The sequence below is a fragment of the Phalacrocorax carbo genome, chromosome 6 (assembly GCF_963921805.1).
Source record: "Phalacrocorax carbo chromosome 6, bPhaCar2.1, whole genome shotgun sequence".
Taxonomy (NCBI): Eukaryota; Metazoa; Chordata; class Aves; order Suliformes; family Phalacrocoracidae; genus Phalacrocorax; species Phalacrocorax carbo.
The window spans coordinates 20,742,907-20,768,963 of record NC_087518.1 but is presented as its reverse complement, the minus strand read 5'-3'; the positions used below and the strand labels follow the sequence as shown (position 1 = coordinate 20,768,963).

General features: G+C 46.8%; 1 protein-coding gene across 1 annotated transcript in view; it reads right to left on the bottom strand.

Annotated features, from left to right (window-relative positions):
• BSN (bassoon presynaptic cytomatrix protein) overlaps positions 1 to 24,898 on the bottom strand; it is a 106,249-nt gene extending 81,351 nt beyond the window's left edge. Inside the window, exons 1-2 of the mRNA XM_064454145.1 lie at positions 24,629 to 24,898; positions 783 to 1,182 (exon numbers count right to left, since the gene is read on the bottom strand). Of these exons, the coding sequence (XP_064310215.1) occupies positions 783 to 1,182; positions 24,629 to 24,807 (579 nt within the window). The 5' untranslated portion in view covers positions 24,808 to 24,898. The remainder of the gene's footprint in view (positions 1 to 782; positions 1,183 to 24,628) is intronic.
• Positions 24,899 to 26,057: the final 1,159 nt, after the last annotated feature.

The following is a 26,057-nucleotide window of genomic DNA, read 5'->3' as shown; positions in this document are numbered from 1 at the left end:
TATTAAACTGTGCTTATCTCAACCCATACGCTCTTTTGCTCTTCCGATTCTCTTCCCCATCCCACAGGGGTGGGGGAGTGAGCAAGCATCTGTGTGGTGCTTAGTTGCCAGCTGAGGCTGAACCACAACACCTTCCCATCCTGTGTGGAGGTCTCTGACCTGATGGATCGGCACAGGGACCCCTATTCCCCAGCCAGCCCCAGCACCCCTGGCTCACCACCGCTGCCAGATCTGCCTCTGGGAACCTGGCGCATCCATTTCAAACATCCCACATGGTGTAAAATGCTTCCCCACAGCAAGGCATCCTCTTGCGCACGACTTTGCACTTCTCTCCTGCCACCAAGCCTGATGTTGTCTGAAACTTACCCACCACCAAAACATCATCACCTGGGAGGAATCAGGGTCTAAGACAAACACCACCTCAGGGTTGCCAACCACCCCTCTGCTCCCCTCCTACTGTTGAGTCCTTCAACTTCAGGAACCTCACCTCAGCAAAGCATTTTGGGGTCCCAGCACCAGAGACTGGATATCTCTGGTGGTCTACCACTTCCCTTTAACTAATTTACCTCCTCTATCTCATCATAGCTCACATTATCACAATTATTGCCTGATTAACCAGCAGAGCCCTTGCTCTTGGGCAATGCTTTGCAGCTGCCAAAAGCAGAAGTGCAACTTCTGTGCTTGGAGAAAACAAGAACCTCTCCCTGCAAACCTTGGCAGCAGCCACCCCACCACCCACCTGAACTGTCCGGGAAGGCTGCCCAAGGAAGAGGAAGCATTACCTGGGTGAGGTGTGGGTTGGGGTTGAAGCCACACTGGTTGCAGACTTTGCTGTGACACTGGGTGCAGGTGTTGAAGTTCGGCTGGCCAGGAGAGGAGGTGAGTTCCGTTGTCTTGCATATGGGGCAGAGCGTGCTGCTGGGGAGCGGGGCGATCTGCGGGAGTGAGTATGGAGAGGTAGGGGTGCTGCCACGATCCGGTGATGCTGAGGGAGACCTCCCTGACCCCTGGCTCCTGGTGTCCACCTGCAGCATTCTCCGCTGTCCCTCTGCTGGCAGTCCAGACTGGCCCTGGCCCCTCATCTCCTGGGGGCTCTGGGAACTAGGTGCAGTCTGTACAATGGAGGGGGATGCTGACCGCTGGCCTGCAGCCTGATCTAGCTGCTCTGGTCTCCTTGGCATGCTGAAACACCATTAAAAATACACATAATAAGCCATGTTTAGTACATTCATATTATGCCATCAATACAGAAAATATCTAAAGCACCCTCTCCACACCTGAAGCCCCAGCTCAGCCAAGGAGGCATGGCAAAACCACGCTGCAAACCAGGGGAACTTCAGATCCGCAGAAGGATACGCTTTACCTTATGAAACAAGGCATAATTTTAGCTTTCTTTTATATAACCCAGTGGCAGAGATGTAATGGAATTATTCAGCATATTCCAAGTTGAACTTTAGCTGGAAATTTGCTTAGAAAATATGAATGAGAAGTTTGGGGCAGCTCAGCCTCCTGCCAGCCTAGGGGTCCCTATTAGCACTTCTCCAGCACAAACCAGTGCTCAAAGAGGCACAGTAACTCTAGTTTGCAGATTGTGGGGCCCCTTTCTGCAGGGAGATGGCCAATGCATGCTAAAGCATCTTCTCACAACCTAATTTTATGAGTTGCTGCCAAACAAAAAGACTGCAATGAGCCCTATCTATTGAAGGAAAACCCCTTCAGAAACCCAAAAGGGGCAGGAGAACTACTTATGCTTTCTCAATTATCAAGCTGCCCCCATGCAAGTCACAAGTGAAAGCAACTGAGGGTTTGCTTCCCAGGGGCCACAGCAGTGGGAAATTAGGAGAGAGCAAATCATCTCTGCTTTAGTAATCATTACTAAAATGTGGGGAACAGGGGCTTGCGTGGGCTGGCTGCCCCCGCAGCTGAACCCTTATCTGGGTGATATGAGTCTTGGCTGGGCAGAAAACCAGCTGGGGTGCATCAGGTCACCAGGACAGGCTACTAAACTGCCCTGTGAAACCTTAACTACTGGGAAGGAGTAGTACTGAGGTCCCCATAACCTGTGTAGGATACTCAGCACCCTGCAGCGTGTGCTTCTCTGCTACCCCACAGCTTGGGGAGAGCGTCCAGTGGCCTTAGGGAGCTCTGGAGCAGCTTCAGCTGCAAGAGCTTTGAGTTCTCATGTTGGAGAGCATGGCAGGAGGTCCCACACCCCCACCTCCCATGTTATTTCAGTGCAGGTACCCTGCAATGTGCTGCTGATGGACCATGAGTGCATGAGAATGAATCTGTAATGGAAGATGTTTATGTAATTACAGGGGTTTTGGGTAACAGAACCATCTGCTGCATGTGCTCATCAAATATTCTCAAAAAGGTAGAAGTCCTAATGCCCCTACTACCTGTAATCTACAGCTGTTTAAGGGAAAAAAAAGTGACTCAGAATCTCAAATTTAATAAATTGTTGATTTACCCAAGCAGGGTCTGACCTTATAGAGGCTTAAAAAGGGAACTTAAATGCATAAAACTAATAAAATCCAAAGTGCATGCTGCCACAGTAATAGGAAGTCAGATGAAAATAAATATTAAAATAGCACTTTGGGAATACATTTCGGCTGCAGATTGAAACCCACTTCTCTGAAGGAGGAATCACACAATAATAATAAAGTAAAGCAATACGGGAGTAACTGATGTGCTCCAGACTAAAGAGCAAACCCACCTGGCCCTGCAGCAAAACACATGCAATAAGTGCCATTTGCACGCTTCCATCACGAATACTGAATTGGGATTTGCCTCCTGATACTGAGGACTGCAAAGCTACTACCCTATAAAAATGTATGGCATCCAAAGCTGGTGAAGATGGGAGAGTTCAGTCCCAGACAGTGGGAGAAAGTAGTGTCAGAAAGCAAAATGCATTTTCTCTCCTTAAATTTAATTCTTATAAAAACAGCATTTATGTATTATAATTTATTAAAGAACACTGAAATAAAATTATTTGAAATATTAAGGTATATAAAGTCAAATAACTTGTTTGGAACAAGAGAATGGTTATTCCACTGCAAATTTCAAAAAATTTTTTTCCCCATTTGATATGAAACAAATGTTTGCCACCAAATGGGAATTCTGACTCCAAACTGTCTCTGATGACAGAAATACTGCTAAACTACAGTTTCACTTCCCAGCTCAGTGAGAAACGGAAAAAACTTACAGCAGCTACCCACAGCAGAAGTGTTTAGCAGTATGTTAGTAGTTACTACCTATTTCTGCAGCTGGTATTAGTAGTACTAGAAGTCTGGCTTATTTAGTTCAAGGACTTTTCTTTAAAAAAGTGAAATTTTTGCATAGTGATTTTTTTTGCAGCAAAACAATGTGAGGAGCGCCACACCTCTGAAGCTGTGTTTCATCAAGAAGAGCTGTCACACAAGGCACAGACAAGTTTATCCCATTTCCTGCCCAAAACAGTGTCTGTGGCTCTCTTGAAAAAGCAAAAACCCATGAGAAAAAATATACAAGATGCTGTTATTTTGCCTTGGGCATCATTCCTGGTGCAGAAGAAGGAGGACAGTTGGGCACTCGCTGCCTGGAGGGATGGTGCTGCTCTGGAGATGTTCTCCCAGCCTGGGATGGAGCTCTCTCTCGGCTCCCTTCATCTCTTCAGGTGCAAAGAAATGCCATGCACCATCTCTACCCTGCTCCCAGCAGTGTTTCCACCCTGTGCACCTATATCATCCCTGCATTTATTTATTTTATAATTATCTAAGATGCCCCAGGCATCCTGTAACATGGGCTGGGCTGTCTCTCACTTGCATCAGCTGAACATTCTGTGTATGTCTCATACCCATCCATGAACCCTTTTGTTGTTGTTACACAAATCCGAATGGTGACTTATCCACTTTTTTCCATACAGCCATCTTTATCACTGCTAAAAACATGGACTAGCATCAGGCTGCTAACCAGTTCCAAAGAAATTCCCCCCAATGCCACTAGATTGCTTGTTAACAATTAGATTGAGATGGCAGGACAAGGCAGGATTTCACCCATTTGATGGGGGCTGTATTGATTTTGCACCACCCTAATTGTTGAATTAGAAATATTGGGTGATGAACAGTTAAACATCTCCGCAGGTTCCAAATTCAGCAGTGTTCTCACACTGACAAACCGGGTTATAATTTTGTCCAAGTAAAGAATACCAAGTTCATTTGACTAATCTTATTAACAATTATACCATTGAGGTTTCAATTTTTTATGTTCTGTCTATGAATACTTTATCAAGAGGAGGTCAGGCGGGGAGCTCTATTAATCTGCCCACAGTCAGCAGCAGGTTGGGCAGCTGGGAAGATGCTATTTTCTTCCTTTTTTTTTTAATTTTTAAATTGAAAATTTATGGCTTTCTTCTTGCTTCCTAAAACTCTCTCTGTTTTCCAGCATAAAGCCGACATGCTGTCAAACCAAGCCACAGCCAGCCTCTTGCCCTGGTGCAGCCCAGCCAGCCTAAGCAATGCCCACCACCAGCCCTCTGCTCCTCCACCTCTTGCCCAACTGTCTCCAAGTTTGTTGGAGCTGAACCCTTGACCGTCCTTTGAACATGGACCATCAAACCAGCCCAAGCAGTACACAGCACCAGCCTCTGCTTTCTGCAGAGAGGAATACAGCATTTCACCATCAAGAAGTATGTAGGGTAGTCCTGGGTCTGCAACATCAGAAGCCTGGGTTTCACTCCCAACTCTGTGGTTTATCTGTACCACCTCTGTTCCCTCCCCTATAGAGTGAAAGAAGCATCTGCCCATCTCCCAACACGAAGCACAGCAAAACACCCACAAAAATTAACCCTCAGCTCTGTGCAAGAGAGGAGGCTAAACTGCAAGGTTGCTTGCCACATAGCCTGGAGCTGAAAATCATCTTGACAGATTAATCTGTACTCAGGTCTGCTTCTCCATCAGATATTTCTCCTGATTAAAAGGGCACAGAACTTTCCTTGTTCCGCTCAGGAGCAAGCACAGAAATGAAACCAGCCTTTCTATTTAGGGCTGCTGCAAATGTCCTGGCAGGCTGGGAGGAGATGGAGAAAGGACTAGGAGGGAAAAGCTGACTGAGATGATCAGAAACATGAACAGCTTAATGAAAACCGAGGGTCAAAGCCATTCTCCACAAAATCAAGCTCAGCAGTGTAAGATGTCACAAGCAGCTCAGATTTTTATGCTTGATTTTTCCCCTTCCATAAAAATTACAGTTTTTCGTTGAAATAACAAGAATTGGGAAGGCTTCAAAAACAAAATCCTATTTACAGCCAAAACAAATGTTAGGCTGTTTGCTGGTTAATGTTTACTTTCAGAAAAAAATTATTTGTCCTAAACCTAACTTTTGGTAGCATGGCAGTGCCAGTGAAAGATGTCAGCAGCTTTAGGAAAGATGAAAGCTATATAGTGACATAGTATTGCTTTACAATCCTGTTCCAGTATATCGGTACAGCCTTCTTATTTGGGAATTCCTACGTAAAGTCAGGGCCTGTAGAAGGGAATTGCTCTAATTTAACTGAAGTAGGTTCATTGGTGCCACTAAATTTTATAGACAAGAGCCAAGCTTAGAGCCAGCATCTCAAGAGGTGTCAACGGGTCCTTTTTCATACAAGATGCTAACTTGGGAGCAATAACCATCACAAGGTAAATGTCAGCACCATTAACACTGTTGCTAAAAAATCAAGTAGTAATGACACTACACAAAATCTACATGCAAGGCTGGTAACTCAAGTCTTGTTCAGGCATGGTGTGTGAAAAAGTTCACAAGAGAGCATGTGTATTGGTTTTCTTCTAATTTATTGTTTTTTCTCCTAATTTCACATTCCTCCCTTGGCCACAGTGGCCACATGCATCTGCTCAGCTGCCACCAAACCCCAGCAGTGCTCACATCCATGGGGGCTTGGCATTTTTGGTCTGAGTAAATCCTTCAGGAGCTGCAGCCCTTTTATCCTACTGGGAAACATGGATTGCATCCCTTTCTCTGCCGGGTGCCAACTGAAATTGGTCCCTTCTCGCTGGACAACTGATATAATTACTGCATTATAGTACATAAAAAGAACATGAAAACAAATGGCACCACCACCATCATTTTACAAAGAGCATGCTCTGCTCAGGCTTTCCAAAGGAGAGCTGGGTTTATCCATGGAAGAGAGCTCCCAGCTTCACATCCATGTCAGAAATAAGCAAAATGGGGACAACCAAGTTTTTTCTATTAGTAGAAAAAGAGAGGAAACAAATGACTGGTTACCTGCAGCAGAACCAAGGGTATGAGAAGCACACAAATCAAGATGAAGCATGAAAAGAGAGCAGATGTGTAGACGCTCACACCCAAAAGAGGAAAGCTGGGTTAACGAACAAGTATTAGAGCTGCTCATCTATGAGCAGAGATTTGACCTAGTTGGTTTGTCTGAAACCCAATGTGAACATCCACGTGACTGATTTTAAGAATCACTTAATATAACCTATTTAGAAAAAAAGAGCAAAAGGAGAGTTGCACTCTAGGTCAAAATGGCACTGGGTTTGACTCAGAAAAACAAAATTCCTAATACTTATGGGTTAGCATAGAAGCTGCGTGGGATAATATCAAATACTAGCTGGTATATACTGCCTGTTAGCAAGTCAGACTAGAAAATAGGACATGCAACCTTTTAATAAATAAACAGAAGAAGAAGTGTCTGATGTGGAGGGCCTCCAGTTTCAATTACGTGCAAAATCTCACACTGAAAATCTCACACTAGTGATGCTAAAACATACACTGAGTTTGGGAGTTTTATTGGTGGCAACTTCATAGCTCTAAAAGCACTACATCCAATATGGGGAATCCTGTATCAGACTCTGCTTTGACAAAAAAAGACGCAGTTGCAGAATTAAAAATCAGCACCTGCTTAAATCCAAGTACCCCTGGCTTATTTACATTTATGTCAATGCAGGAAGAAGTTCAAGCTGGAAATGTGTGTACTGGATGATTTAAAAACAGCGAATGCCACACAGCTGAAAACAAAATAGAAGATATGAAATGGTGACTAGAAACTGTCAGGGAGTATTTTATTAGATGGCAACACAAGCACTCTTGTGAAAGGCCACTGTATTTAATGACTTGCTTTTGTGAGCAGTGGAAAAAAGCCCTGTTCTCCTGCAGCTTTCTGTGCAGGGTTGCTTCATCCCTGTCAAATAAGACACAGTTTCTGTCAGGCATTTTCTGTGTGACGAAGGCACCCCTAATGCGTGTCTCCTGATGCTGGAGAGTATAACTTGATCTCCTGCTTCAGGCTTTCACCCAATCTGGGCAATTATTCAGGTCCCTAACCTCCAACCACATACCTGTTCTCATAAACACACAGAAACACGATATCCTCAAGTCCTCTGCTGCCCTGTTGAACCCCACTGTGGCTGGGGTTCAAGGAGGGTCTGCCAGGCAGGCAGTGGCATAAGCCACTTCTATTTAACATAGCAGACTAATGACCTCACCCAGAGGAAATGCATCCCAGCACAATGCTGCCATGTGGCAAACAGCACTGCGATGCACGGTGTGCCACCTTCCGCCTCTGGCCCCTGGTTTTGCAAAAGATAACATACTTAGTGCTGTTGCCAGTTTTCCCTTGGTTTAAAATGCAGAGATCTACAATCCATGGAAAGGTAACAAGAACCAGAAGTTTTCCAGTTTACATCCACATTATAGGTGCATGAGTCAGTATACTGCAAAGTCAAGACTAGGAAAAGCCTCAGTCCACCACAAACCAGTTATCGTCCATCTTATTAGCATCATGTCTAGTTCAAACAAGAATCAGCAACAAGCTAACACATCAATGTCACTCATGCTGCTCTATGAAGCATGGTTGTTGAGAAGCATCTATCATCTTATTAGCTGAATCCTATGTACCAAAGGAGGAGTTTATGAGTGATTTAAACTCTCAGTAAACATTTACTTGCTTATTTTCATTCCTGTGCACTGCCTTTTTTGTGTTTGTGAATCATTACCAATTGCAGTTGGACCAGATGATCACTGCAGATCCCTTCCAACTGAACTATTCCATTCTAGTCTATTGTAATTTTGCTATATGGCAAATAAATACGTAATTTGCACCTAACCTGGCCCTGGTTGAGCTAACAGCCATTTCCCTTAGGGCACTTTCCAACATAAAACCAGAGCAAGAGCTGCTCATACCTGCCAGCCCAGCATCCCAAACTTCTCTCCAGAGAATCCCAAGGTCTGATGTCTACTAGTCACCCTATGTAGTCCACGATGAACATTTGCAACTGAATGCAAGGCAGCTGATCCCCATAGAGTCCAGAGCAGCCTCTATGAATCCCAAGACCTGAAATGGAGTCAGGGGAGACTTTGCACACTTGCACACCTCCCACAAGCCCTTGCAAGCCAGAAAGTCACCAAGTGACCTGCAGACCCCTATGCGCGCTCTTTCAGCTGCTGATGCTTGAAATGTGCAGCCACCACTGTCAGGATCTTGGCCAAGCCCCTCAGAGCCTCTGGCAACTGGCAAGACAGAAGAGCCTCCAGGTAATGATCTCAGCCCAATATGTATCAAAGAGATTTCTTCTGAGCTAGCTTTACAGGAGCAGGCACACTGACGGTTGAAAGATTTGAACAGGTCTCCTTTTCAAGTGGTATAACTGTTGCTGAGAACATTTATGATCTTGAACTTGAAAGCATTAAAATATCTCAGTGATAAGTTGGGTGTCCAATATCCATTCTGCCTCAGCGTCAGGTAAAATTTGTTTCCTCTGTGGCAGCAGAAAACTACATGTAAATTTTCCAGACACACAGTAGAAGCCACTTCTTGATCGTGATGCAATTAGCTGCACGGCGTGAGAGGAGTGGTACAGCTAGCTGCTGAGAGCCAGGAGGGCGCAGATGCAAAGCAGAAGCCCTGGCTCTGCTGTGCCTGGAGAAACACCATCTCTGGGGTGAACATGGAGCTATTAGAAAGGTCCACTGGATTTCTGATCCAGAGTCTGCATCTCTCTGGGCACTTAGGAAGATATAAAGCAAGGAGGAAGTAGCTCTTCCAGTGTATGGGTGCAGTCAGCTTTGAACCATCAGTGCAGGTGAACAGCAGCCTTGGAGCTGGAAGGAGAGGAAGCAGCAGGCACCCCAACCACTGGCCCCAAGGATACTGCCAAAGGGGAGGATGCACAGCACAGCTGCCCAACTGCAGGACTCATTAAATGTCCCCCACCCTTGCTGAGCATACCAAACTCCACAGTAGTTCAGGTGAGCACTGGGAGTGGCTGTGCTTGGGGAATGCTGCAGGCTGGATGGTAAAGAGGGTTGCAGAGCTCCTCTCCTCTTTATTGCAGGACTTGAAAGGTCTGCAAGAAATCATCAATGAAGACCCCTGCCACAGAGATACAGCCCTGCAACCAAGACCAGGGAGCATGCACAAAAAGGGTGGCTGAAATGGGATAAATGTCTCCAGAAGTCACAGTGAGGAGCAGGCTGACAGCCATCCCTTCAACCTGATTTCTACCTAGCTATTTGATGTGTGGCCTCCATCTCCTTCCCGGGACCAACTGATCACTGTGAGCAAGCCATTTATGTATGTTAAAAATCATATACTTTGTAAATGGTCATGACAATCTTGAAAATACTGCAGACACCAGAAAGGACAAGTATGATGGGTAGAGTACCCCAGCCAAGGAGCAACTGCTCCCCTCTGCCTCCATCCACTTAGATCTTATAACCAAGCTCTAGCAAATATATGGTAAAAGAGCTGATTGACACAGTCACGTTTGACTGAAGACCTTTGTCCTAGTAAAGCTGCCAGCATGAATTACTGTGCTGTATTTATGAAATGCCAGCAAAGCCAAAAGATAAAACACAGCATGAAGCTAAGAAATTTTTATGGCATATGGTTCATGAAAGCTTGTCTTGTAAATCTATGATTATAACCCCCTGCCTCAAGAGACTCTCTGATTTTAATTGGCAGGAACACAGTTTTTTGTCTAGGTTGTTAACCATTCCCTAAAGCAACACAGAATAAAGCTACCTGCTCTTGACTTAGCCCTGCAACATGCACAGCACCTCCTCTAAGATGCCAAAATGGATGACAGAAACTTTTAGTAACAGTGTCCATAACAGATTCAGCTTCGATCTATTTGCAGGACTGGAAAAACCACACAAATACACACAACTACTATAATATTTAGATTTAAATGAGGGGAAAAAATCAGAAAAAGTGAGAAAGTTTGAATTAAAAGGTGGAAGGGTAAGAAAGGGAAGTTTCCGTGGCACCTGTTAACCATTAGGCCCTCAGGCAAAATGTACGGTATCAAGAAAGGGTTTAAGACATGGCCATAACATGGCAACATAATTAAAAGAAAGGGCAAATAAGGCTACAGGAGTAAAAGGAAATCCTTCAAAAAGTAAAAATTGTATCTAGATGAGGAAGAAAACAAACAAAAAATTGGCAAATTAAATTTAAAGCCCTAATAAGGCGTGTGTGCGCACGCGCACACACACAAAATCCCTGAAGGAACAACTTGTAAATTGGGCCAAAAAAACCCAAACCAAACCCTAAAATTTTCAAAACTTTCGAAATAGGAAGTCTGCCAATAGGAAGTCTGGAAACTGAAAGAAGACTGAAACACAACAGAAATATTTAAGGAATGCAAGACTGTAAAAGAAAAGATAAATCCAACCTTTTCCATGCTGTCTGCTGAAAAGAAATTTATTAAGGCTCCCACACCAGAAACATTTCATATAAAGGATTAGCCTGAAAAATTGTTTTGGAGAAATGTTAGGACAAAAATCTAGAAAGAAGAAAGGGAAAAAAGAAGTAAAAGATGGTGAAATAAGGGGAAGCCTTCTTGTGGGTTAATATTCGTTCACAACTTAGGATGCCAAGGACAGAGGTAGATGGTCAGGTTTTCACAAGTAATGTTGCAGGATAAATGGGATGTTTTCATATGTCCTGGGAAGGAGGGGAATAATGAAGGGAAAAGTTTGCTGAGCCATACAAATTTATTCAGAGCATTCAAACCTAAACCTGAATGCAAACTGCTTTAGAAGGCTCTCCTGAAATGGATGTCTCCAAATGCCATGGCAGTTGAAATACAAGGTCAAGAAATGCAGAGTAATGCACAGAAGATAAGACAACCATAGCCACACGTACTGATGGGCTCTAAATGAGGTATTCCTGCCCTGCAAAGAGTTCTTCAAGCCATTTTGGACAGTTCTCTGAAAATGTCAATATAATGCTCATCAACAAATATAGAATAATCTACAGAAAAACAGACAATTAAGATATTTTGGGAAAAATGCATTCTGGAAAGCAATTCAAAGAGAAGAGCAGAGGCAGCCCATTCCTTAGACTTATTTCTGGCTTTTTTTCCACCCCCAGAGAGTGGCACGAAGGTCTGGTTTTGCAAGGCTCCCTTTTGAGTTTCAGGCTTGACTCAGTCCAGGAGCTGGAGGGATTTCTGCAGCCATTTGCCCACTGTGGGTAGGTGCTCTGACAGCAAGAGCGGTTTGCTGCTGGTGGGTAAAAAGGGGTCAATCCCAGGGGTCTGGCTCCACCTGGACAGCATTGATGGTCCTGTCCACACTGCCCACGGGTACCCATACTTCTACAAAACCTCTAGCTGCAGGAAGTTGACACTCAAGCATTAAGAAGCTCAGGAGACTGCAGGGCCCTTTTTTTCAGATGAGTTCCACCCATGCTCCAAAATTAAAAGCTGATGCAAAAAAAAAAATATATCATTATCTATCTCCATGACAGCTTGAGTCAACCGAACTCAGCCTGGAATGAGGAACAACACTCATTCCAGGCATTAAAAAAAAAGGAAAATCCATCAGAAAGAGAAGTGCTGTTAAAAAAGAGGCAGTAATGACATACCAGGAAGAAATCTGCTTGTATTTTTAGAAAAAGGAAAGAAAAACCCAGTTAAAACAGCAATTTCCAGGAGAGGAAATCAGACTACCATACTCTGGAGAGCCAAACTGCTCCTGGCTTCTGACTGCCACAAGCGGCAACAGAAAAATCCTGACTTCACACACCTCTTTCTTTGAGCCTGGGCAAGTGAAACATGAGACCTAATATATATTATTTTATGTCTGTGAAAAATTGTAGCATTTGTATCCATCCTGCAATTGAGTCTTTGCACCTTACAGAATTTTGGCCATCTCACAATTGTCCCCCTAATTCTTCCCCAGGCCATTTAGGTCCTTAATATTTTTGTTGTTGTTGTTACCCCAGGTTACCAGGCGAGCTGACATCTAAGGTGTGGAAGAGCAATCAAAAAAAGATCATTTGGGCAGGGACTGAGGAAACAGTGATAAACTCATGTCCTCCCCAAAGAGATCCAAGTACATAGAGGAGTACGTGGTAAAACAGATGAGCCCACATTTTCCTACAAGGAGGAAAGCTTCATGTCCAACATGGCCAGATACCATTTGACGAGAACTTCACATCAGGTTGTGGTTGTCAGAAACACTTCTCAGCTGCAGAAGTTTCTCCATCCCTGACATTCTCCATACCAGCACACATGGGCCAATAATGTGAATTACTGGAGACAAGACTGTGGTTGCAAGTTCATGCTAGGGACTCTGCCCTGGCGCTGCCAGCCAACTCCTTGCGCAGCACAGAGTCAATATAGTTGTTGTGTGTCTTAGATTTACACCTTCTGGTTTTCAGAGATTTGAATTGGAAGCTCAACTGCAAACGGCAGACCAAACTTGGAATTAATTACATTTTTGCATGTAAAACTTGTTATTCACAACAGGAAAGGTAAAGCAAACCCGAAGAATAATACCGATACTGTCAGAGACACCATCAACTTCAATATTTCAAGCTGCTCAGTTTAAATGTGCTTTTGAAATAGAAGAGTCTGAAATTCCCCTGCCAGATTCTTTATAGGATCAAAGGAAAACACTTCTCCAGCATCTGCAATTCTTTGAGGCACCTTGTCCCTGCATGCATTTCCCTGCTGCACATACCTCAGACCAGAACATTTGTCCCCAAAGAGACTGATGCGTCTGCATATTTGATGTATCTGTCCTCACGGTCCCATCAGAAGGCTTAACTTGGCCTGGAAGCAGGCAAAATTTAAGGCTGAGAAGTTTACTTGGTAATTGAACTGGATTTTAGATATGTTGGTAAGTAGAAGGCATTTTATTACTATCCAAAGCAGGTAGTTGATTTCGTTTGCATATTTCAAAGAAAAAGAAAGGCATGATAATTTGCTAATTCAGAGTGTTTGGGACTATATTTTTAGTTAATAATAAATCAAAATTACGTTAGTAATTATCAACATGGGTTTCATGAAACTGAGTTGCACAGCTATCAGAAATCATATGCTAATCCATTAACCAGTGCAGGTAGGAGATACTTCAAGATGAGAAAGGCAGATAAAATAATGTACAAAAGGGACAACTAAGGAGATACTTCTTTGGAGTTTTCTCCCAGAGTGATAATTTCTGGATAACTTATCTTTTCCAGGTTAAGGTAATCAATGGCATATAATGTAGCAACATGGACCACCTCTTCCACTCAAACAAGAACTGATGTTCTGTCATCATTTTAGTGTACTCAGTCCAAATAAACTCTAATAAAGTGGTAAACAGGCTCTATGTGCTCTGAAAATCACTACCAGGAAAGGTTCAAAGGACAGCAAAGGACGACATGCCTACTCTGCTGCTGAGCCCCAGGTGGTAGGATCTCACCCAGAGGGAGGAGGGCAGGTTGGGGGTGCGCTTGCAGGACTAGCACACTCAAAGATGTTCACTCTGTATACATGGAAACAACCCATCTTTCCTCACATGCTCCCCAGCTACAGGATTCTGAAGCAAAACATCCACAACAACTTGCAGACAGGGTGGAAAAGGAGAAGGCCTGGAAATTTCACTGTTTGGGACTACAGAGCTGCCCTAGATACAAAGGGACAGTTGGGGCAGATGCTGAGCAGCAGAGACTGATTTACAACAATGTAAGCAGAACCCAGCATCACCTCCTCACGTATGCCCGCGTCGGGAGTATTTACAGAAAGCTACAGATGCTGCCTCGCCCCAACAGAATGTGCTCTGGCACTATCTGCTGCAGACATCTCACAGGTTCATATGAGAGGAGACGCAACCCATGGAGGTGTCTTGGGAGCAGCCTGACAGTGTTCTTCCCACCCTCCTAAGAGCCATTCCCAGCAGAGGATTAGAGGAGAGCAGAGAAGGTCCACAAGGGCAGCAATCCAAAGGACCGCTACTGACACCTGCCCAGTCCATTGAGAAATCTTGCTTTGAACAGGTAAAAAGAAATGCAAAATACAGTGGCTTATCATCAGTGCACAGAAGACAACAAAGCTGATGCACTTCAGGGGAAATATGGGCCAGATCTGCGCACTCCAAGGACAACATGCAGTTTGCTGCATGCTGTTGCTGGTCCTACAAGGACCACATTAAAGGGTCCCAAACTTGGAGTCAATAACACAACAGAAATTATGGTAGACAAGGTACTGAAAAAGCATACTGCAAAATTAAAATGGAAAAAAAAATGCATTACTCCATCCTGTAGACTGGAGGTTATTGCCAAGCATGACAAGAATGGTTTAGGCTGTAACTACTTCGGGTGCTTAAACTGACTAGACAAAACCCAGTGTGGCCAGGGCAATATGTGCTAGCATCGTACCTGGGTGCAGCACAGACATACCTGGAAAGGCTTAAAACCATCAGTGTTTCCTCTGGCAGCTAACTGGGAGTTTAGTGTTTAAGAAAAGAAAAAGAAAAAGAAAAAGAAAAAGAAAGAAAAAACCCAACCAAACAACAATTTGCCTCCCTAAGAAGATTAATAGGTGCATTTAAAGAAACCAGTCTGTAGGCTTAGTGAGAAAGAGGCAGCAAAATCCTAACTGTGAGACCTCCTACAGTTTTTCAGTCCAGCTGTACAATCAAATAATAGTTTATGTAACTAGGATTGGAACAAAATTAATTAAAACTAATTTCATGTTTCATCAAAGGAAAATTCACAGTTCGGAGTCAACATGGAAAAAGATCTAGATCAGCACTGCATTTTCCCCAAACCTTTCATAAGCTTTGTATTATCAGCTGATTTGGTTGGGTTGTTGTTTTTTTTTGTGGGGGGTTTTGGTTTTGTTGTTGGTTTGGTTTTTTTTTCACAAAAGAAGAGCAAATTACCAAGTCCCTTAAGAACTTCTTATACATTTCCAAATTTCAGCTACTCCTATTTTGTAACATGTAACTTCACATATCTTTTACCAAAATGTTTTCTTTAGGACATGAAAGAAAAAAAAAACCCACGCTGTTTTTCCCAGGCTGCAATCTGTTTTTTCTCGTTTAAAAAAAAGTGGTTAACAGCTACAACATGTCAATCTTTGAAAGTAATTCCCACACACAATTTTGTCCTTTTGCAGACATTAAATATGGCAAAATCTCTTTGTACTCCTCATGTCTAGACTGACAAAGGAAGGATGCAAGCTGTGAGCAGACTCTTTCTCATACTGGGGAGCCCACGGCAGACGCAACTGGTCTCACGTAGGCTGGTGGGAGGGGCAGGACCCTTCTGAATCCATTTAATAGTTGAAAAAGACACACTGACTTCATGCCCATGTACAAATTCCAAGGCCAGAGCACACTGAGAAGGAGCACCCTGAGACCGTGTCAGAAGAGGTCACGTACTCCAAGCATCTGCTAACAGAGCTCGAAATCCATAAATAAAGCCAAATTCCAAAATAAATCCACACATTCACAATGCTACAATCTTCAGGAGTACACCGGTCCTGCAAAGGGACATGCACTGGAACCAGACTCTGAGCTTGGCATCAGCCTCCTGTCCCTCTTAGCAAGTGGAGAAGCTTGTGAGCCCCCAATGCCAGGAGATTCAGAACAGGTTAAAAGGCAATATTCTAATGGCAGGGAAGGAAAGAAACTAAAAAAGGTTCAAAGGCTGCTCTCAGTTATTGACATCTGGCCTCTGAAAGTCTCCCTATCCTGTAATAACTACATAGACATCTATGCCTCTGACATCTGGGGCTGGATGGAGGAGGGCATGCCAACCTCAAACAGAGCAGCTGAAACACTCGATTTTGTCACATCTGCACCATGTAACATTTTGGTCCAAGGTGATTTTTTTTTCTGTGGTCTTCAGAGGAGCTGTCAAATCCTCCTCTGAAACCTCATCTGGAAACTGCTTTGTCACATCTGAGAAACCCTGGTCCCTGGCAGGTCCCAGAGCCAAGTGAAGAACAGTTAGTCATACCTGCTCAAAGAAACTCAAAATTCAGCAACGTTTCTCAAGTGGCATGGATGCATTTTCCCTTTGAGATATACAGTATCTGCTTGCTCTGGTCGCATTATAACTGTCAAAAAAGGGGGAAACCCTCTGAGAAGAGGGCAGGAGATGCTCTTCTTGTGGAGAGCAGCTAAGCACATTCAGGCAGCAGAGGTTCAGGTGACTGCAGGTGGGACACGCAGCAAGTCACAGGTAGGAGATGGCAGCCTGCACCTCACATGAGGATTCAGAAGCTGCAGGACATCCCAGGCAGAAGTCACAGTACAACACTGAAGCCTGCTCACAGAGGATGAAAAAAGACCGAGAAATACAGAGATGGCCTCAACAATCTTCAGGGAGGAGAGGAAGAACTCGTCATGGGTCAGAGCTTGCTGCAACTCAGGAAGTCACTGCTTAACTGCAATGCAATGAGAAGGCTTGGTGTTCACATCCTTCCTTACCTCCTCTATCACCTGCTGGTGATATACAGAGGAGAGGGGCATGGTGGACAAGAGTAGGACCATCCCATTACCGCCAAAGGCTCAGCTGCCAGTCCTGACCCACATGCTAAGGGCTACCCCTGCTGCCTCCCAGCCATCCAACATGCCCTGTCAGAGGGCTGCAGAAACAGAAATGGGTGAAAAACCCAGTCACCATTGCTCCCTGCTGCAAAACTGGCTGTGCAGGATGGCCCAAGTCCAAGTCCAAGTCTTAGAACACACCTAGGCTTGAAGGTGTTGTTATCCCTTAGGAAAACATAGAGGAGTTAAGCCACGGCTGCATGTCTCAAATATGTGGACTATCCACTCAAATATGTGGATCAATGCTGCATTTTGGATTTGCGAAGTAGAGTTTCTCATTTAAGATCTTAGTTTTTACCCTGTTAGTGGGACTATACAATGGGGTGTCTAATGGTGCCTGTCAGTGGGTCATGGCCCAGAGGTCTCCTCTGGTCCTGTGCTCCTACCTTTGCCCACCAGTGCCTTACATACTCTGTTACAGTCACTTGGCTCCTGGACAATAGAGCCCAACACCACCAAGCACTAATGGTCTCTGAGTGGAGACGTTCATCTCGGTTGCTCTGGGGTAAAGGTGTAAACGTTCTTCCTAACATCAGGAAGTGAAAGGATCTGGCTGGCTGCTGAGGCAACCCATAAGCAATGGGTTTTCAAAAATGACTGCTGCCACAGGAGACACTAAGGACAGGGATAGGAGAAAGGTCTGGGGACAGACTGGGCAGGAGAGGGCTTTTTGTTGTTGCTGTAGCTCTTCTTCTAAGAAGCCTAATACACTTTACTGCATTAAATATAGGTGCATTTTCCTTCTATAGACAACTAAATCATTTTTGACAAAAGAGAATGGTCCAAACTATTTAATCACACCTTCACAGGGAATAAAGCCAATATGAATGGCTAATCTCTGTACGTCACAGAAACTATAGTTTTGGGCTGAGGAAGACTGTATATTTTAGAAGGCGAAGCTTTTATTTAATCTTTGTGTGATCATCTATTGTATTGCACCCTCTGGTAAACTACTGCTACACTTATTTATGCTTACTGTTTATATACATTTTGTTGCCATTTGGCTAGGTTGGACCTCTAAACTCCAGACTGTGGTTTGCCTTTGTCAGCCATCGTGACCATCTTTACCACCCAGTGCCAGAAGTCAGGCTGGATGTCATACCATCACTTCTCATCTCAAGGCAAACCATGGCACTTAAAAAAAAAAAAAAAATGAGAGAAAACAAAATAAAATAAAAATTGCATTCAGATGTGGCTTGCTTGACTTGGTGAATGATGTCTGTCTGCTTCTGAGGAGCTCAGCATGGGCAGGGAGCTACTGTCTCCTGCCTCATCAACCCGCTGTCCCCAGTCTGTGTGGGCTGGGGTCTATCTTCAATATCAAACATGCGTTAGTAAGATACAAAAAGGCCAGGAGTCTGCAGGATCTATCACCAGTACCCTTAAGTCATCATTGACATTATGAGCAGAGTACAGGTGAGGAGCCCCCCAGGAACATGCCTTCCAACCTCACTGTAAAGCACAGGCTAGCGTTAATAGGAGGCGGTGATACTGCTCCCTCCTGTAGGCTCCTAAATAGCTCATCTGAGGTGCTGGGTGTTCTCAGCAAGGAGCCAGCTCATTGTATTTATAAAAACTTTTCAGTGTCAGTGACATGAAAAGCAGTCTGGCTTGCCCAGTGATGACTGACAGGCTGCACAGCAGTGCTTTGGGGTCACACTGAAGCTCAGCACCTTCAGGGACTGAAAAAGACAAAAAATAACCTGTTCATAAGAACAGTCGTGCCCATGGATTGATGCAAAAATAACAAATCTGTCATTCAAACAGGCGTTTGAAAGCACAGTGATGGCTCAACAGAAACTATCTCAATCTCAAGAAAATGCGTGCAGCACTCATAACAGTTTACAATGTGTGGGACTGGGATGACCATTAGCACTTGCTGCCACTCACCAGCCGAAAAAAAACCCAAGCAGCATCCAGGAGCAGCGGTGCTCCTCAGTGAAGGCAACATAATAATCTTATTTCCACATTTAGTGAAAAAGCAGAATGCCATCGCCATAGAGCCCGTTTCACCCTACCGAGCTACCTGGTTCTTGGAAATACTGTTTTCACCCTGACTGCCTGTCACACCCTTCTGAAGGTGCTCTTCATGTACTAGGAAATGAGTTTGATATTGCAACAGGATTACTAGAAAAACACCCTCGGCCGATGGTGTGCCATTGTGCCAGCCCCAGCCAGAGAACGAGCAAAGAGAGCTGCACAGAGAGCAGGCTCTCTTTTGTGGCAGGCAGGCTGTATTTTTCTGGCAGGTAAGTGTCCAGATGCATGTCAGGTATTCCCCAAACCGTTATAAACTGCAGGAATATGCCGTGGCATCAAATACCTGTTTGCACTCAATTGGAAACATGATGGGAAGCATCAAATACGTGCTCAATTCACACAGCAGAGAAAAGAAACAGCTTTATTCGGTCGTGTTGGAGAAGCAGAAGCCAGCCCATTGTGCTGTTCAGCATGATCCACAGTGTGGAGAGACCCACCGGCCCCAGTGGATGTGGTCACTCAAACTGAGGCACCGCTCCTGAACATCAGCAGAAGAGGCTGACCACCATTACTGTGGATTTCAGAGCACAGAAAGCATCCCTACCACAGCTGCAGCTGCACAAAAGGCAGCCAGAGAGTCCTCAATTTTATAACCAGCATGATCCAAGAGAGAAGGATATCAACCCTTCCGAATTCTTCAACATCTTTCCTCCTGAGCAGAAGCAGACAGCATAGATACATGCAGGAGCCTGTCATGCAAAAGCAAAGGGTGAAGAGGCATGCCTTCAGTGTAACATCCAGGTTGGTTTCAGCTGTGAGAAACCCCAACCTGTGAAGCAGATTGCAAATCTGTGTATTTGTTTTGGAAATAAAGGCATTAATATTTTATGCTAAACATCTTGAATATTGATGAGCATGTTCACAGAAGAGGTTTGGAATTACTTGAGCACCCAGAATTGTGCCATCTAAATTCAGTGGCCTAACGACTGCTGTCAGAGCTATCAAAAGTATGTAAAACATGGCTTGCTAAAGGGAAGATGTGTTGCAACTGACACTGCCTGCCCATCACGGGAGAGAAAGATGAATTGTAGCCCAGCGGGATATTTAACACAGCAAATATTTTGACTTGATCCATCAAATAAGCCATTTCGTACTCCTCCTTTTACCTTTTATTTTGCTCACACAGGGTTTATGAACTTGAAACGTTGAAAATCTGTTCTTCCCCTCCTCGCTTAAACCCAGCCTCAGCTCTCTCCCGACTCTCAAAATCTCTTATAACAAATAAACTAATACTTACTAAGCATGGGTGCATAGCAGGCCTTTCCAGAATGCCAGTTCGCAGTTCAGCAAAAGGCCAGGAAAAAGCTATTTTAATATTTGAGGAAAAGGTTTTCCAGTGATGTTTCTGATGGCAACGTCTCTGCACAGTCCTGCTCAGGGCTCAATCTTTTCAGGGACAGCAGCACACGGAAACAAATATGGAGCTGGCTCTCCAGACAAGTGCAAGCCCTGTCCATAGCCTCATTTTCCATCACACAGTCTCATTTTATTTCTGGCACAGTCATATGAAAATGGACTGTGACTGCTTGTTTCTGCAAGCTTGTGAAAAGTACCCATTTAAAAAGAAATGAGAAAACTGGATTTTTAAAGAAATTACTTTTATTTATATACTTATTACCTATTATTGCTATCATACTTATGGCAAGAAAACAAGCCAATACCCAGCAAATGCAAATGAGCTACCAAAAGGGCAGAATGGAACATCTGAACTGCACTAACATTTTTTCCAAACTTGAGCTATTTTCCCTAATTAGGAGCGCTTCTTTCAGTCCTGTTTCTACTATACCTGATTTTTTTTTACTTCAAGCTCCACCACCTGTCAAACAAACCAATGCTAAATGTATAGCAGGGTAAACAGGATCGACACTTGACTTGCTCTTTCAAGTCAAAAAAAGGCTTCGGAGGATTGCTCGCAGCACACACTGGAGTTGCTACCACTCAGTACTGGAAACTTCCCTTCTTGGTCACTTTAAGACCTTCAGCTCGCAGGAAGCCTGCCTGGAGACTTGAGAAAATCTGGGGTATTCAGTAAAGTGGCTTCTTTATCACAGAAAGCAAAGGTCTCAGTGGTCTCTGCCGTGGGAGAAAGCTTCCTCCCAATCTCGAAGCCCAGCAGCCAGCCCTGCTGTTTGCAACATGCATCTCCCAGACTCCAGAGGAACAGCAATGCTAAAAGCACTGCTGCTCCCACTGGTAGCCCAGGTATCTGTGGCCGGTCCTCAACGCTTCCCAGGAGACCGACCCTCTTCCCCTCTCCCCTCTTCAGCCTTAGTTCATGCATCCAGGCATCAAAAAAAAGTCTTTTACAAGCTCCACGGCTGACCAGCAGACAGACCAAAAACCTGAATGAATTGGGCATAAATCAGGCACAGACAAATATGATTGGAAGCAGCAATAAAATCTCTCGACAGGATGCCAGGAAAACCAGCCACCTAAAGTGCCATGCCCCAGGCTACATTTCTAAACTTGAGATCATTCCTGCTCTGCCATCCAACCCCTTTTCATCAATCCATCAGGCTGCACTGTAAAATGAGCTTGTCCCTTGTGCTTAGGGGGTCATTTTGGAGGACCAGACCAGGGCTCCACTGCCAGGAAGCTGGGAGGTTTTCAGTCCAAATCCATCCACAACCGATTTGTGTTCCCTTAATGCTACAGGTTAATAACACTCCATCTTCATCTCCTCTCAGGCAGCAGAGGCTCCCTTTGTCCGAGCAGACAAAGCAATCCTTCCCTCCCTCCTCTGATTCTGAGTACCTTGCCTGAGTACCAGTGCTGAGCACAACCCCCTAGGTGACATTTTAACAGCGCCTTGCACAGGGACAGTCTTCCCATGTGCACTGAGAATACCTCGCCTGATGCAATCCTGCACCGCGTTTGCCTTTTTCAGAGCTGCACCCCGCTGGCAGAGCCTAACCGAGCACTGCACGCATCTTCCCTTTATACTCCAGCACCTCCGCTCCCCGGCTCCACCATGCCTCGCCCAAAGCATGCAAGCAGAAAATCAGAGTTTATAAATATCGGTAGATGTTGCAGCCCAGTGAGAAGACATTACTTCTGTAGGACATTTTCTAGTCTCTAAAGTCTCTCCATACTGTACACACAATTTCCTGAAAACAATTGTCATTAATTTAAACACAACATCCTGAAATCCAGCATACCACATGTAAGGTATTCAGATTATTTTCTTGTATAACACAAAATAAGTTGTGAAAAATTACAAAGAAAAGTCACATCGCTGTAGTTTTAATTGGCTTGCATACAGATTTAGGTTACTTAATTCAGAGAAAACAAACAATTGCCCAGATATTGAGAGAAATTAGCTTTTTCCCTTGTCACCTGGGATTTCTGGAGTGGCACTTTTTGCACCGCACACCCGCTGCTCAGTCAGCAAAAGCTGTGCCTTGTTATACCTTTTACAACATCTGGTCTATCTTATGTGCCCACTCCTGCACCTCACAAAGATGTCTTTCTTCTTAAGGCCTGTTTTTTCTTCATTTCCACTTTGTTACCTTGAATAAAAACCCTTCAGCATTACCTCAGCTCCCCACACCCCTCCCACACTCAGTTTTTAAACACTGGTACAGATCAGCATCTTCCCCATCCCTCTTGCTGCTCCGCAGCAGCCTTCACTGCCAGTCTGCAGAGCCCCACAAGGCCCACCTCTTTAATTGCATTAATTAATTGCAAGTGAGGGCAGCTCCCTGGCATCAGCTCCCCAGGAGGGGCAGGAGCGTCAGCTAAGCATGTGAGGGCTCAGGCACAGCCAGTAAAACCAACCTGGTGCTTCTAGCAGGAAAGGAGCAAGATTGGCTAGTGCTGCAGGACTGAACTCTTCCACCCCACCATCCCCATGTGCTCCACGACCCCCAAAGCCCCCAGGACCCCCAGTCCTGGTACCCAACAGCTAACACAGACCCTGGGCTGCAATCAGGGAATCCCACATCAGTGCCAAAAATGGACAGAGATGGCAGATCTGCACGGCTCCCTCGGCTGATCTTGTTACGCCGGCCTGAAGAGCCATGTGGGTATTTAATTTAAAATTGTTGCGAGCAACGTATGAACAAATTCTCACTGGCAGAGTACAAAGCAGAGAGATCGGTGACTCTTTAGCAAGAGGAACTGGAAAAACATAAAGGAAACGGGCACAATTTCGCTCAGGGGCATTTTTTAATGCTTCCTGTGTAAAAGCTAACAGAGATTTTACAAAGAAAAGCCTGCCTGCAGTTTGACCACCCTGTAGGATCCCTGGAACCCGTCTGGATGTTAAGGTGTAGCCTGCAAGCAGCGATTGCAGCCCACTGGCTGGGAGCAAGAGGAAAGCACTGCCAGGCAAGGCCGCAGCCTCCTGTTTGGGCTTCTGCTTGCATTTTTCCCATTTGAAGTAATGCGACTGGCAACACAAGCAGAGCTCATCGCTGCACGGGCAAGGGAGAGAGCCCTAAATGCCACCGCCTTGGCCACGCGCCACAGGCAAACTGCCCGCCGAGTCCCCTGCATCCCTCCATGCAACTTTCTGCTCCTCACATTTATTTTTCCAGATAGGATGATATTTAGGATCAGCTGGTTTTTTAAAGGAGTATCTCCAATCCCACACACGCTTCCAAAGCATCTCCCTCCCGGCTGGCGCTGCCTGGCAGAGGGAGAGTGGCTCGGCACGGTTCCCCACAAGGTTTTGCACCGATGACTCCTGGCAGGGCTGCATGTCCCTCCTGTTACATAACAACCTTTCATATTTGGTGCCAGCTCCAGTTGGGGTGGCCATCATTGGGGTGGCCACCTTTGGGGCACTCGCACACCCCAGTGCTGTCAGCTGTGTGCCACCAGGCAACGTCCCCCCACCCTGACTGGACCCCCCAGTCTGGGGCTCCCCAACCATGAACCACATTCCTCCCTCCTCCTAACCCTGCTCCCCCTGCAGCTGCCCCAGTCCTTGCTGCTGGACCTCTACCTGCTGGGCAGCACCCACCTTTCTCCTGCCCCTCAAAACACTGCAATCCTCACTGAAGGCATTGCCATCCCTCTCCCGCACCCAGCCCCAGACCACACCCTTGCCTTCCCCCAGCACCCATGGGTGTCCCTGAGCTGCTAGGTCCCCTGGGGCTGCACCCTCCTGCCTTGGGTGCCTCTGTCTTCTCCCTAAGCCCCATCCACACCCTTGCCTGCCTGCAGCCCCTTCCATCTCCCTGTCTGCACCCCACATGGCTGCACCCTGGTCTCCCATTGGTTCACACCCCTTGCACACCCCTCTCATACCCCACCTGGCTGCATTTGCCTGCGTGCACCCCACAGACCTGCACTGAAGTGGCTGCTCCTGCTTGCGTCCCCCCAGCCACCCCCTGCACCCCAACCTGCTCCCTGCAACCCACAAACCCACAACTGGCATGCCTGTGCCTGCCACACCGAAAATGCTCATGCCCCAAACCCCCACATGCAATGGTACCCAGCTCTGCCCCACGCATTTGCACCCACCCATGCCCCACGCACCCTGCCAGTGCCTGCACCCCACACCCCAACCCCGCACCCACCCACAACCCCACAGCCCATCTACTCACGCGCCCCACGAGCCCCCGCCCCGCCTGCTCCCACGCCCACTGCACCTGCACGCCGCCCGCCTGCCCCCACCTGCTCCCGCGCCGCATGCACCCCCACGCACCCCCGCACCATGCCTGCTCCGGCCCATGCACCCGTCCACGCGCCACGCGCCCCTGCCCACTCCTACTCCCGCGCCCCTGCCTGCTCCCGGCGCCCCTCGCGGACTGACCTGGGCCCGATTGCGGGCGCGCTGCCCGGGAGCTGTCCGCCGCCGCCCGGTGCTGAAGGCGTCCTGGCGGCGGCGGCGGCGGCAGGCGGCGGCGGGGCCCCGGTGGCGGCGGCGGCGGCGGGCGGCAGCTGCCCGTCCCCGTCGCCGCCGCCGCCCTCCATGCTGGCCTCGTTGCCCATGGCGGGCCGGGCGGGACCGCTCCCTCAGCGCAGCGCCGCCTCCGCCGCCATCAGCCCCGCGCCGCCATCGCCGCCTGCCCCGCGCATGCGCCGCTCCGCACGCCACCCGCCCGCACCGCGGGCACGCGCGCCGCCTGGCCAATCGCCGCCCGCCGCCCCGCCCTCAGTCCTCCCCGCCTGCATGTGCCCCCCCGCCCCCGCCCCGCGGGAGTGCGCCGGGGTAGCCAATGGCGGCGCGAGGCGACGCCGGGCGCGCGGAAACGCCCCGCCCCGCCCGACCCACCGGCCAATCGGCGCTCCGCTGCGCCCGCGCCCGCCAGGCGGCGCCCCGCAAGCTCACACCCTGAGAGCCAATGAGCGTCCCGTCTCCTGTGAGGTCACACACTCATGGCCAACAAGCGCTCAGTCCCACATAAGGTTACAGCCTGACAGCCAATGAGCACCCAATAGCCTGTGAGGTCACAGACTGCTGCAGGATGTCACACACTACTAACAAATGAGCATCTCCCTTCCCTATGAAGTCATGTGTGGCTCCAGGATGCCACAACCTGCCAGGCAATAGGCCCTCTGCTCCCTTGGGAGGTCACAGTCTGCCAGCCAATAAGCACCTTCCTCCCCCATAAGGTCATGGACTGTCCCAAGATGTCACACCCTGGCGGTCAGTGACTGTCCCACACCCTTGTGAGGTCATGGACTGCCCTGGGATGTCGCACCCTACTAGCCAATGATTGTTGTGCTCCCTGTAAGGCCACAAGCAGTCCTGGGATGTCACACACTACTGGCCAATGAGCATCCTGCTGCCTCATGAGATCATGGGTTGTCCTAGGAGGTCACTCACAGCCAGCCAATGAACATGCAGCTGCCTGTGAGGTCACAGGCTCCCCAGTGAGGTCACACAGTGCCTAGCAGGTAAGCACACTGACTCTGATGTGAGGTCATGGGCTCTCTGGCAAGGTGATTGAGACCTCAGACATCCCAGTCGCCCACAAGGTCACACAGTGCTCAGCCAGTGATCATTGTTGCTCTTCCATGACGCCACAGGGACCAACCAGTGAGCTCACACGCTCTCCCTAATATCTGGGCTCAGGCAGCGAGCACCCAGCTTCCCCAAGGGGGTCACGGGGAGCCCAGCCAAACAGCAAACCCCTTCCTCATTAGGTCACAAAGCGCTCAGCCAACAGGCGTGCTCTGTCTGCATGAGGTCACAGGCTGCCTGATGAGGTCACAGAGCACAGGTGCCTTTGGGAGAG